The 12,602-nt window shown below is 47.6% G+C and overlaps 1 protein-coding gene across 4 annotated transcripts in view; it reads left to right on the forward strand.

Moving 5' to 3' along the window:
* CRTAC1 (cartilage acidic protein 1) overlaps positions 1-12,602 on the forward strand; it is a 144,807-nt gene that overhangs the window by 9,930 nt on the left and 122,275 nt on the right. For all 4 annotated transcript variants that reach the window (XM_008526569.2, XM_008526571.2, XM_070609064.1 and 1 more), the window contains exon 2: positions 8,788-8,987. In XM_008526569.2, the coding sequence (XP_008524791.1) occupies positions 8,788-8,987 (200 nt within the window). The remainder of the gene's footprint in view (positions 1-8,787; positions 8,988-12,602) is intronic.

A 12,602-nucleotide genomic window follows, 5' to 3' on the forward strand; every position in this document is an offset into this window, starting at 1 on the left:
CAAATCCTGGCCCGAAAAACATATTAACTCTGTAACCTTGGGCAAGCTGCTTAACTTCTCTGTGCCTTAGTTTGCTCATCTGTAAAATGGGAACAATAGTCGTATCTATCTCACAAGGTTACTATGAAGATTAAATGAGATCATCTATGGGACGTGTTAAAGTAGTGCCGGGCATGTAGTCGGTGGTAGTGTTATTATTCCTACCTATTCCTCAAATAGTACTTGTTACATGAAACTGCAATAAAAATTTCAGTTTGCCTTGTGTTCAGGATCCCATGAATTAGGCTGGAGAGTGATCAGCTCTGAGATTGAGAAAGGAAGCTCTGAGGGCCGTGTGGAAGTGGGGTGAGGTGAGAGGAAGAGGGGAGCACTTAGCAAGTATTGCTATTGTTCACATGACGGATAAAGGGCAGATCCCAGGGGGTGGGGGTGGAAAGCCTAGGCAACTTTTCAAGAGATTCATGGAGTGGAATTGACTCTGTGACCTGGGGGTTGTGAAGAATGATGAAGAAGCAAGAACCAAAGATGACACCAGATTTCCAGTCTGAATTTTGGGGTTTGAAGGGGCCCAATGAATAGGATCCCACTTCCTTGCTCAGATTCATGACCAAGTGAGAGAGAAAAATACAGGGGAGGAGAGAGGCAGGGCTCAGGCAGAGGGAGATTAAAATGCCACCATCATTACAGATAGAGCTGTTTGGAGGACCCGGCTTCCTGGCCAGGAGTGGGGTCCCTGGGGCCTGCTGGTGCGCCTGCATCTCCCACTGCAGTCCTCCCTGTGGGCGGGGGCAGGGCTGAGCCCGCCTGGCCAAGCGCAGCACATGGCAGCGAGTGGCCACTGCAGGAAGGCAGGTCTGAAAAGGGCTCTCCGTGCCCAAACTGACCAATCGGATGAACCCCTGCTCCTTCGGCCCTTGGGAGGAGGCCGTGGGGAAGCAGGGAGGCCTGCAAGGTTGCACTGCTCCAGGATTCCTCAGTCTCACACTTTTGACATTCTGGGCTGGATGATTCTTTGTTGAGGGGCTGTCCTGTGCATTGTAGGATGTTTGGCAGCATCCCTGGCCTCTCTCCCTAGATGCCAGTAGCAACCCCCTTCCCTCGTTGTGACAACCAAAAATGTCTCCAGACACTGACAGATGGTCCAGGGGTGGGAGTTGGGGAGCAAAGTCGGCCCGGCTTGAGAACCACTGCTCTAGTCTAATGGAAGGGCCTCTGGGTGGAAACCAGAGGAATGGGAGGCGAATGCTTCCCCCTCACTCCTGTCCCGAGGGGTGGTGCGGACGGGCCTGTAAGTAGGTAGTGCTAGAAGGGCAGGGGGGGTGACAGCTGGGTCCTTCAGACCTTGGAGGAGTCCGCTCTCTGTCTGCTCTTCCTTTTCCTCTCCTCCTCCTGCCCGTCCTGTCCGCCTAACTTCTTAACATCCCTTAACATTCAGCTCTGCCATCCCACCTCCTCGGAAGCATTCCCTAGCTCTGCCCCCCGCTAATCTATGTCTCTTCATGCTCCCTCCTCCACAGCACCCCTCACTGTGTACTGCAGATGTTGACTAGCTTTCTCCCGGTGACCCCAGCGCCACCAGGCACCATCCTAGGCTCAGCCAGGGTCCACAGGAAGTGTGGCTGTGGGTGAATGAGCCAGGGCAGCTCCCCTTAGCTCTTCTCCAACGATGCCCTACTTCAGGTGCTCCTTTGGGGTCTCTGCAGACCTGGTGGCCCGGCTGGCAGGGCAGAGTGCTCCCGTGGCAGCCTCCCTCCCTCATGCCTCCGCCCTCTCGCAGGGTCTGGAAAGAGTCTGTGTTCCCAATAGTTCCCAGCATCTGAGGCCTCAGGGCTCTGTGGTGAGAGCTCAGGGTGGGGGCATCCTCGGCTCTTTCGATAATTGCTGAAGAACCACTTGCCCTGACAATTGCCCTGGGAGCCTGTCCCCACAGCTGCCTGACCCTGCATCAGAGTCTAGGTTGCCTGGTTACCAGTTTTCAGACCCAACTCAGGAAAGTCCCCAGGCCACAGAAAACTGAGTTTGGCTGCCTGTGACCCACAGCCACTGTCGAAAGACTGTCTAACTTTAGCACTTTCTGGACGAAAGGAAAGGAAAGGAGCGTGGCCCCCGCAAGAGGCCTTCATGAACTCCCTTAACCCCTGCAACCTTGGCCCGACGTGTAATTCCCATGTTACAGATGAGGACACTGAAGATCAGAACGATTAAGGAAGAGGCCCAAGGTCACCAGCTGGTTTAGGGTGAGTCAAGATCCAAATCCAGGTCCCTGACTCCAGGCTTTGGTTTGTTTGCCTTTTTTCCTCTCTCTTCATCCCGCTGAGGATTGTTAAAGAAGTTTGCTTATGAAGCATTTTTAAGAAATAATTACTACCAAGCAATTCTTCTCACTGTCCGAAACACGAGTCCTACCATCTCTCGCCCTTGTTAAGAACGTTGTTGGCTCAGCCCACACATCCCCTGTGGGGCCTCTGCCCTGCGCCCCTCGGCCCGAGCTGTGCTTCAATGTCCAGCCTGGCCTCCTGCGGGCTGCTCTGCCTGCGATGCCCTCCATCGCACTTACACTACTTCCTTACGCTTACTGCCACTCCTGGCTGTGGGTACTGCTCTCGGTACTCAGCTACCTAGTAAGGGCTGGCTGCACAGGCATTCAAGAAAACAAAACCCTTCACTCCAACCTACTTTTTAATTCTATTTTTAACTTTCTTCCACGTTCTCCCAAAGGATTCAGATGTTCATAGCAGTGTGACAGGAGGTCTCCCGAGCCAGCCGTGGAAAATGTGAGGTCACTCCGGGTGCCCACCGTCCTTCTGCTTCGGGCAGTCCCATCCTGCTCTGCTTTCTTCCCCCAAATTCCACATCCTGCCTTCTCCTTTGACACTCTCTAGCTAAGTAGATTTTCTTCATATCCTTCAACAAGCTGGTGATAAATTTTGGTAGCAGAAACATTTTTCACTTCAAATCAGATTGCAGCTTACACTCCCATCTGGGGACCACGAGTCTGGGGCAGTGGTTCTCAACCCAGACTGCCCATTAACATCATCTGGGGAGCTTCTAAAAACCTACAGTGCCCACGCCCCACCCAGACCTATTAAATCAGAAGCTGGGCAGCAGCATAGTTCTAAACACTCCCCAGGTGATTCTCTTGGGCAGCTAGGGTTTAGAACTACTGGTCTAAATCTTTGCTACTACAAGTGAAGTCTGCAGACCAGCAGCCTAGGCATCTCCTGACAGCTTGTTAGAATGCAGAATCTCAGGCCCCACCCCAGACCAGATCAGAATCTGCATTTCACCCAGATCCTCAGGCGACCCATAATCACATTATAGTTTGAGAAACATTGCTTTAGGGAAAGAACAGTTTTTAAATAACTATGGCAAGTTGCAAGCAATTTTCTAGTGACTCTTATAATCATTTGGACATATTCCTTGCTTCGTTTGTTTAACAAATATTAGTTGAGCACCTTCTAGTACCAGGCATTTGGATGGTTTGGGGGAACACGTTGGCGTGCACCTCTGTCTTGGCCTGCAAATTCCTGCCCACATCCTGTTTTCTCTAGGCTCTGACCTTTGATGGTAGCTCTCTCTTGTCTCCTTGACCTGACCCCCCTCCAGTTCCAACTCTGCCCCTCTTCTCACTTCTTTGCAAAACTTAGAGTCAGAATCCCTCTTTGTCACTTCCTGTCAATTGTGGTAATTTGACTTTGAGCTGAAGACAGCTAGGACTTTGAGTGTAAAGTGATAAACTGAGCCTGCAGCCCTGGGGATGGCATAGCCCAAGGACTGATCTCATCTCCTTACGTCTAGAGGAGCAGGAGAAGGTTCTTGAACTAATCTCGCACCTTCACTGTGTTTATAGCCTGGTTTCTTGACTGTGGGAGCCAAGATATAGAACCTTACTATTCAGTGTGTAGTTTATGGACCAGGACCATGGGCATCACCTGGGAGCTGGTTAGAACTACAGAATCTTGAGCCCTACTGCAGATCTGTGGAATCAGAATCTGCATTCTAACAAGACCACCAGTTGATTCATATACACATTCAAGTTTGAGAAGCACTGGTATAGAAAAGCGTTTCTCAAATTTTGCAACATATTGGAATCACACGGGGAGCTTTTAAAACTCTGATGCCCCTGCTACATCCTATGCCAATTAAGTGAGAATATCTTGAGATGAGACCCAGCCATCAGTATTTTTTTTATTGTGGTAAAACATATATAACACCAAATTTACCATTTTAACCATTTTAAGTATATAGTTCAGTAACATTAAGTACATTCACATTGCTATGCAACCATCACCACCATCCATCTCCAGAACTTTTTCCATCTTCCTAAACTGAAACTCCATATCCATTAAACACTAACTTCCCATTCTCCCCGTGCCTCCACCCTTCCCCTCCCCGCCAGAAGCCACCATTCTGCTTTCTATCTCTATGAATGGGACTACTCTGGGCATCTCATATAAGTGGAATCATACAGTATTTGTCCTTTCGTAATTGGCTTATTTCACTCAGCATAATGTCTTCAAGGTTTATCCTTGTAGTGTGGGTCAGAATTTCCTTCCTTTTAAAGGCTTGTAATATTCCATTATATATTTACACCACATTTTGGGTTTTTTGGGGTTTTTTTGAGGAAGATTAGCCCTGAGCTAACTGCTGCCAATCCTCCTCTTTTTGCTGAGGAAGACTGGCCCTGAGCTAACATCTGTGCCCATCTTCCTCTACTTTATATGTGGGACGCCTACCACAGCATGGCGTGCCAAGTGGTGCCATGTCCGCACCCAGGATCCGAACTGGTGAACCCTCGGCCGCCAAATGGAACGTGTGCACTTAACGGCCGTGCCACCGGGCCAGCCCCTCACATTTTCTTTATCCATTCAACCATTGATGGACACTTGGGTTGCTTCCACCTTTTGGCTATTATTAACACTGCTCTATGAACAGGGGTGTACAAATATCTGTTTGAGTCCCTCCTTTCAATTCTGTTGGGTATATACCCAGAAGTGGAATTGCTGAATCACATGATAATTATATTTTGGATTTTTTGAGGAACTGCTGCACAGCAGTTTTCCACAGCAGCGTCACCGTTTTACATTCCCATCAGCAATGCACCGAGGTCCCAATTTCTCCACATCCTCACCAACAATTGTTATTTTCTGGGTTGTTTATTATAGCCACCCTAATGGGTGTGATGTGATATCTCATTGTGGCTTTGATTTGCATTTCCCTAATGATCAGTGATGTTTAGCATCTTTTCATATACTTATTGGCCATTTGCATATCTTCTTTAGAGAAATGTCTATTCAAGTCCTTTGCCCATTTTGAATTGGGTTGGTTGGTTATTTTCTTTTTTTTTTTAAGATTGGCCCCAAGCTAACATCTGTTGCCAATTTTTTTTTCCTTCTTCTCCCCAAAGCCCCCCAGTACATAGTTATATATTCTACTTGTAGGTCCTTCTAGTTCTGCTATGTGGGACACCGCCTCAGCATGGCCTGATGAGCAGTGTTAGGCCTGTGCCCAGGATTCAAACCAGTGAAACCCTGGGCCACTGAAGCAGACAGCACGAACTTAACCACTCGGCCACAGCGCTGGCCTGTTTGTTTGTTTTTCTTTTGTTGTTGAGTTGTAGGAGTTCTTTATATATTCTGGATATTAATCCCTTATCAGATATATGATTGCCAGATACTTCCTCTCATTCTGTGGGTTGCCTTTCACTCTGTTGATAGTCTCCTTTGAGGCACAAAAGTTTTAAATTTTTATATAGTCCATTTTATCTTTTTTCTTTTCTTCTTGTGCTTTTGGTGTCATATCCAAGAGACTATTGTCAGATAACAGGGCAGTACTTTTTAAAACACTTGTATTTTTTAAAGCTCCCCAGGTGATTCCAGCTAAGGTTGAACGGTGTTTCTCAAACTCTAATGTACAAGTGAATCACCTGAAATCCTGTTAAAATGCAGATTCTGATTTATTAGGTCTGGGGTGGGGCCCAAGATCCTGCATTTCTAACAAAATCCTAGATGATGCTGATGCTGCTGGTCTGGGGACCACTCTGAGCAGCCAGGGTGTAGAGGAGCATTTCAATGACCTCCTTCATCTGAGTCCTGAGAGTCGAGGGTGGATATTTATCAGACTTTTCCCTAAGTTTCCCAACCACGACGGTTTTTCAGGACAGGCAGCTGACCCTCTAACTTTCAGTTGGTACTGAGCAGCCCCGGTGGGTGCACTGGGTCTCCGGCATGGCAGAGGAATGAAAAGTAAAATGTATGTTCTCCCCGCCCAGCTCTCACCCCCGCCTACTGGGGGCTGCCATCCACTGGTCTGCCCATGCCGGCTGAATTCAGGGTCCACACTAATGATGGCTTGTTCCTCTCTGGCCTTGGCATCTGTGAGGGAACTCCTGTAGAACCCTGCTGAAAAGCTGTTTTGCTCAAAATATGTTTAATGTGCACAGAAAGGAAAACCACACAGCTTGGTCTGAAGTTTATAGAGGAAGCTAGGAAGAAAAACTGCTCAAGGTCTTCTTCTAAAAAAATCCTTTAATCCATCATAGAATTTTAGAGCTGGAAAGGACCTTTAGAGACCTACTCCCAAACTCTCATTTTGTAGAAGAAAATTGGGGCCCAACGAGGCTCTGACTTGTTCAAGGTCACCAAGCAAAACAGAGGTCAGCCCATAGGTGTATTATTTCTTTTTAATCTTGCTTTAGGTTATCTGGAAATGGATAACACAGAGTAGTTACTTCTTTCACACGGCTCCTTTAATTAAAAATTCTACTTTTTCATGGAAAAGGTAGAAATCAAGAGGCTAGATTGTGGTTCTTGCCCCTTGTGGCCTTCATTAGAAAATTTCTACCAGTTGCTTGTATTACCCTAATAGGACCTGCCTCCCTGGTGGCAGTGACCCAACTGCAGGTGCCTGGGAGGAACTAACCAGCTTCTAGAAGGCATGCTGATGCCACTTTCCTCTTCCATGCCCATTGCAAACATTGTAGGCTGATCACAGTACTCTTTCAAGCCACTGCCAATCAATTGGATTTGGCTCTCAAGTTGAAACTCATTTGCCATCCCTACAGTAGAGGTCATACTTTGAAAAGTCCAGTGACCTTCAGATCCGCGCTACATGTCAGCATGTCTACACTTTCCACTATACTCTTTAGCTTCTCATTTTCCATCCAGCTGCTTATTAATCCAAATTTGAGTTTCCTTCATCCAGTCAAACTTTCTGCAGAGTTACGGAACTCTCACCGTGATGCATTTGTGTTTCGTGACTAGACAGCGCAGTAGAAGGTGCTGTCTCATTCAGACATCTCTCTAATTTGGACTGACCTCACTCTGATGGTGTAACACCCAACTTGTGCCCAGCGAACACGTCCCAAAAGCCTCCTTCCGGGGGGGGCTCGGCAAGGTTAGTTTCTGCCCTGCAGTGTCTCTCTCCAGCAAGGCATCAGGGAGGCTTCTGCATCAAGCTTGGCCCCAAAGGCCAAGGCGCTTCGTTTTGGTCTCTGGGTCCTGAACCAGAGCAAGCTCATTCTCTGGCAGTCTCCATATGGGGAGTCAGTCTTCAGATCGTCTCATCATTAAGATGTCACCCTCACTCAGCCTTACTGTCGGCTGCCCGGCGCACTGACAAGCCAGCAGGAAAAGTCCCATCAGGAAGGGGGTTGCTGCCTTCTGAAGGCAGGAAGGCACGGCTTTGCCTGCGGGACTGGACCCGCACAGCCTTTGTGGGATCTGTGCCAGCGGAGCCTTTGGAGCGCTCTGTGAGTTCTGAGTCTAGGCCTGCAGGCGGAGTCTCAGGGTGTTGCCATCTGTAGCGTTCTAAGCGTCTCCCTTGCTTGAGCTCAGAGCGGGTGGAGTCCTTCCACCTCCTTGGCCATTCTCATCTGTCTCCTGGGTGCGTGCCATCAGCTCCCATGGCCCCAGGCTGTTTGGCAACACCCTGAGTTATGTTAGAGATATAATAATGAATTATACAATGGATTATACATAATTAATTTATAATAAAACACACATGCAATGGTTTAATTTCTCCAAGTGAATGATGCATTGCTCGCCAGAGCCTGCTGGAATACTTTCCCTCACTGATTGCTTTCTGGTCTGGAGGTGATGGCCAGCTGCCCTAGGGAGGGGCTCTGGCTGGGGGAACCTGCCAAGTCACAGATTCCCTCCAGGCTACCTCTGGGGTGTGTGGCACAGAAGGATGATCCTTCACTACCTCTACTGTTGTTCTAGACCTGGATACTCATGGGGGTCTCACACCACCGCTGGACTGATTGAGAGCTGTTATTTTCTTCATTCTCCAAACACTTCTCCCAGAGTATGGGAGATGCCCGTGTATTTATACTCTACCATTCCTTCCTTCTCTCCTTCACTCATTCACTCAACAAATATGCATTGAGTGCCTATTATGTGCCAGACACTGTCCTTGGCTTGGTGTACATGAGTGAACAAAACAGACAAAGATCCCTGCTCTAGTGGAGCTTAGATTCTAGCAGAGGGAGACAGATAATAAGTAATAAACATAGTGAATAAATAAATTAGATAATGTGTTATACGGCGATAGGTGCTATAGGAAAAGAGAAAGAGCAAGATAAAGGTGACCAGGCATGAATGGGGCAGGTTGCAGTTTTAAAGAGGGTGGTCAGAGCAGGTCTTGTGGAGAAGTGGTGGCCTAGGAATTGGCGACCCCTCCAAGAACAGGGAGAAGGGCACTGCTGCGCCTGCCTACCCGGGTCAGATTGTCCTGGGCTGCTTTGGCTACAGATCCTTCAGTAACATTTATACCTTTTGCTTTCAGATGTTCAGGATGTTCCTGTTCCTGCTGCTGCTGTGGTTTATGCCCCCCACTGAGGGGTCCCAGCGAGCTGAACCCATGTTCACGGCAGTCACCAACTCTGTTCTACCCCCTGACTATGACAGCAACCCCACCCAGCTCAACTACGGGGTGGCAGTTACTGATGTGGACCATGATGGAGACTTTGAGATCGTCGTGGCAGGGTGAGTGCCTCCCCCTCTGAGTTTACAGCTGTATTAGTCAGCTTTTGCTGTGATAAGGCTGAGTAACAAATAATTCCAAAACCCAGTAGCTTGCAACAACATGCATTTTCACTCACAGGTCTTGGCTGGGCTCAGCTGGGGTCCTGGAATGCTACGTCCACACCTTTAGCAATTGCAGTGAAGTGGGATGGAGGGTAAATCTGAAGGAAGGTGTTTGATCCACAGGCTTTCCAGGGAGAAAATCTGAATGCTCTGCATCAAGGCACTCTCTGCATATTTGAGCCTCCTTGGTTATGCAGGCATTACTTCCTTACCAGTGGGACTCTAGAATCTCTGTGTAGGAAGGGCTTAGGTGACAATTATGATAGAAGGGGATGCTCAAAGCTGCCTTCGCATGGCATTTTACATAAGACTGAGAAAGCATTAATTGTCCGTTTCAAAGAAGGGAGGAACATGAGAATTAAGCTAAACGTCCTCTAAACAATGCCCTGGTGCCACTGCTCCCTTCTCTCCTGAGAAGCAACATCGTGTAGGAAGAAAAGCAAGATTTGGAGTCCAAATAATTTGAGTTCATGCCCTAGATCTACAATTTCCTAGTCACAGGATCTTGAGTCAGTCCCTTACTTGCTGAGATTCAGATATATCATCTGTAAAAATGGGGCTAGGTGTAATGCCTTCTTGTCCTGAAGCCTCAGTAGGCTATTGCACATGACAGTGCATTGTAAATTCTGCCGATCACCATTGGTAATTATTATTCATGGGGCACTAGTGTGTGCCAAGCACTGTGCTAAGCCTTTCACATGCACTGTCTTATTTAATCCTCCTGACCACACTCTGAAGTAAGTATTCTGTCATCCCCACTTAGAGAAAAGGGAGTTAGGGTTCAGAGATGGTAAGCGACTTGCTCTCTGTTAAGTAAATAGTACATGGATGGGTCAGGATTTGAACCCCAAGGCTCCCTAACTCTAGAGCTGCTAAACTACATTGTACAAAGTTTCATTATCACTTCAAAAATCAGTCAATCAATAAGAACACTATAGGGGCCTGTCAGCCTCGTTCGGGAAGGCCTGAGGTTTTACAGCAGCACTGAACAGGCAGGTAACATTATTTGCAGCAGTTGCATGTAACAGTCAAAAGCATTGACCTTGGATTTGAAAGACCTAGTTTTAATTCTGACCATACCACCCAATAGTTGTGAACCTTGTGCAAGTTACTCAGCTCTGCAGCCCCACTTTCCTCATCTGGAAAATGGGCAGATTGAAATCCAGCCCCGCCGACCTCACAGGTATCAGTGGTGATGACGTATAGAAAAGATACTTTGTAAAGTGCATTTCTTCTTTATTGTGTTAATTTCTTCTACCCCGTGAAGAGCGGAAGGTACTAGATTCCAGACCTGGGAGTCCAGACTAGCACGCCATCCCATAGAACCTTTTGTGATGAAGTAGATGTTCTGTGTTGGTGCTGTCCAATATGGTGTCCACTGGCCGCATGTGGCTACTGAGCAACTGAAATATGGCTACTGTGACCAAGGAACTGAATTTTTAATTTAATTTCATTTTAATTATATAGCTACACTGAAATTAAACAGTACAGTTCTGGGATTTTTGAAGAAAAAACTAAAGAGCAGAGTATAATAGAAAAAGGAAAAACAGAAATGGTTGTACAGTTGCCTGAGGTGACCCGTGCAAGGCAAGGGCCGAGCAGCCTGTCTGTGCTCGGTTCTGAGAGTGTCCAGTCGCTGTGAAGCAGAGAGCGGCCCTCCTGGGCCAATCCTGCCTCCCAGAGCCATGTGCCACTCTGCCAGAGTCTCTGGTTAGAGGACTTGGATGCATTTCTGAGATGTTCTGGTTGGCCCTGCCTCCTGCTAGGTGACACCAGCCTCCCCCTGGTAGACCCTGGGAGTTGACAGAGGACAGAGAACAGCAGGGGGACCATTCTTCCCTCCTCCTGGGCCCCCCACAGGTTAGTACTGTGAGCATACTCTCCCTCACCTTGGACCATGGGCCTCATGCGCAGGTCTCCATCCCACCTATCCTTTCATGAGGATGGGATTGCTACTGCATCTCCTGAGCATGAAGCTTCTTTCTTTCCAAGTGCCGGGCGTTCATTTCATCTTCCTTTTCAATGAAGTCTCTTTGTCTTTCTCGTCCAAGGGACTCAAGAAATTTGTTTTTCATCCTCTATGGTAGAGAAGCTAGAGCATCATTTGCAGTCAGCTGCGAGTAGATGTCTAAACCTCATCCAGCTTGCTGCTTACTGTGGTCCTGCAGCACTTTGGAGTCGTCCTCTGTCCCCTAGACACAAGAACCAAAACATCCTAGGTCTTGATCCTGAATCAGCCAGAGATCAGGGAAAGGCCTTTCTCTCTTCTCCCGGGGAAGGGCTGAGTCAGGCAGCCCCGGTCTGAGAAAGCTTGAGCTACCAGATGTTCTTCTGAAAGATGATGGTGCTCACCCCCAGTAAAGAAGAGTTACATGGAGGACAGGATGGCGAAAATGGGCAGCCTCCCAGCTCCAGGTCGGGCCTTCTTTGTGGCTGTTATGAAGCATCAGGAGTTCTCAGAGCATCAGAAAGACACGTTCTAATTTAAGGACCAAAATACATTCCAAAGGCAAATGTAACTTTTTATTATCTTCAGCTTAGGATGATTTGTCACTGTCTTCTTCTTTGGGCTGGATAACCAGGGGTTGACCATACAGACGTATTTAAATCAGGACCTTGGGAGGTCATTCAGTCCATCATTCAGTCCATCCCTTGCCTTTCAATAAGGCCACACCTATAGTTTTTGGAGGCTCCAGTTATTTAGAGCCTTCCAAGGGAATGTGTGCAATCTTTTTGTAATCCAGCTCAATTACTTATGTCAAGAATCCGTGACTAATCTGAATCCCTCATATTAGCATGTAATCAGCGATTTCTTTTAACCTTTGTTTTGCTATTGCCTTTGAAGATATAAACCAACTGGTCACCATCCTTTCAAATAATGACATCTAGGATCACTGCCCTGCCTTCCTTTCCCTGTGGACTCCTCGCCAACATTTCTGACTTTGACTTTTATTCTCTTTCATCCGCCTACACCCTCATTTAACTCTCTTTCCTTCTCTGTTTCATTGTAGACTCTGTTTAAGAATCGTGTAGCAGGAGTTGAAATTTTAAAAAATTGAGTGTGAATGCCTTTACCTGGGGCACCTGCGGTTCTGCTCCGGACAGACCCACTCTCTATTATCTCCTAGACCTTTCCATTAGCTGGCCCCTGGAGGCATTTACATTTTCAACCCCTGGGGTAATGGTCAGCTCTTTGGTTTATAAGGCACCTGGTATTTGAACTTGTCTTGGATTTGTTGACCTTGTCGTGTGTCTGACTCCAGCCCTGTTGCTTTGAGTATTTACTCTTTGAATAGGTTTGTTTTGTTTTGCTTTTTTGGTATCCTCGTTCTGGGTATTGATGGCATTGATTTTGAGCATGTTACGGGTGAGTTTGTTTTGTGTTTCAGATGCTCGAGTTAATTGTGATGGAAGGCGTGCGCGTGCATCTGACTCGGGGAGGAGCAGAAAATGCCTGCCCTTTGTTCTGCAGGGATGGGGGAGGGAAGGGGCCGGCTGTGCTCCTCCGCCACA

The sequence above is a fragment of the Equus przewalskii genome, chromosome 1 (assembly GCF_037783145.1).
Source record: "Equus przewalskii isolate Varuska chromosome 1, EquPr2, whole genome shotgun sequence".
In the NCBI taxonomy this organism is placed as follows: Eukaryota; Metazoa; Chordata; class Mammalia; order Perissodactyla; family Equidae; genus Equus; species Equus przewalskii.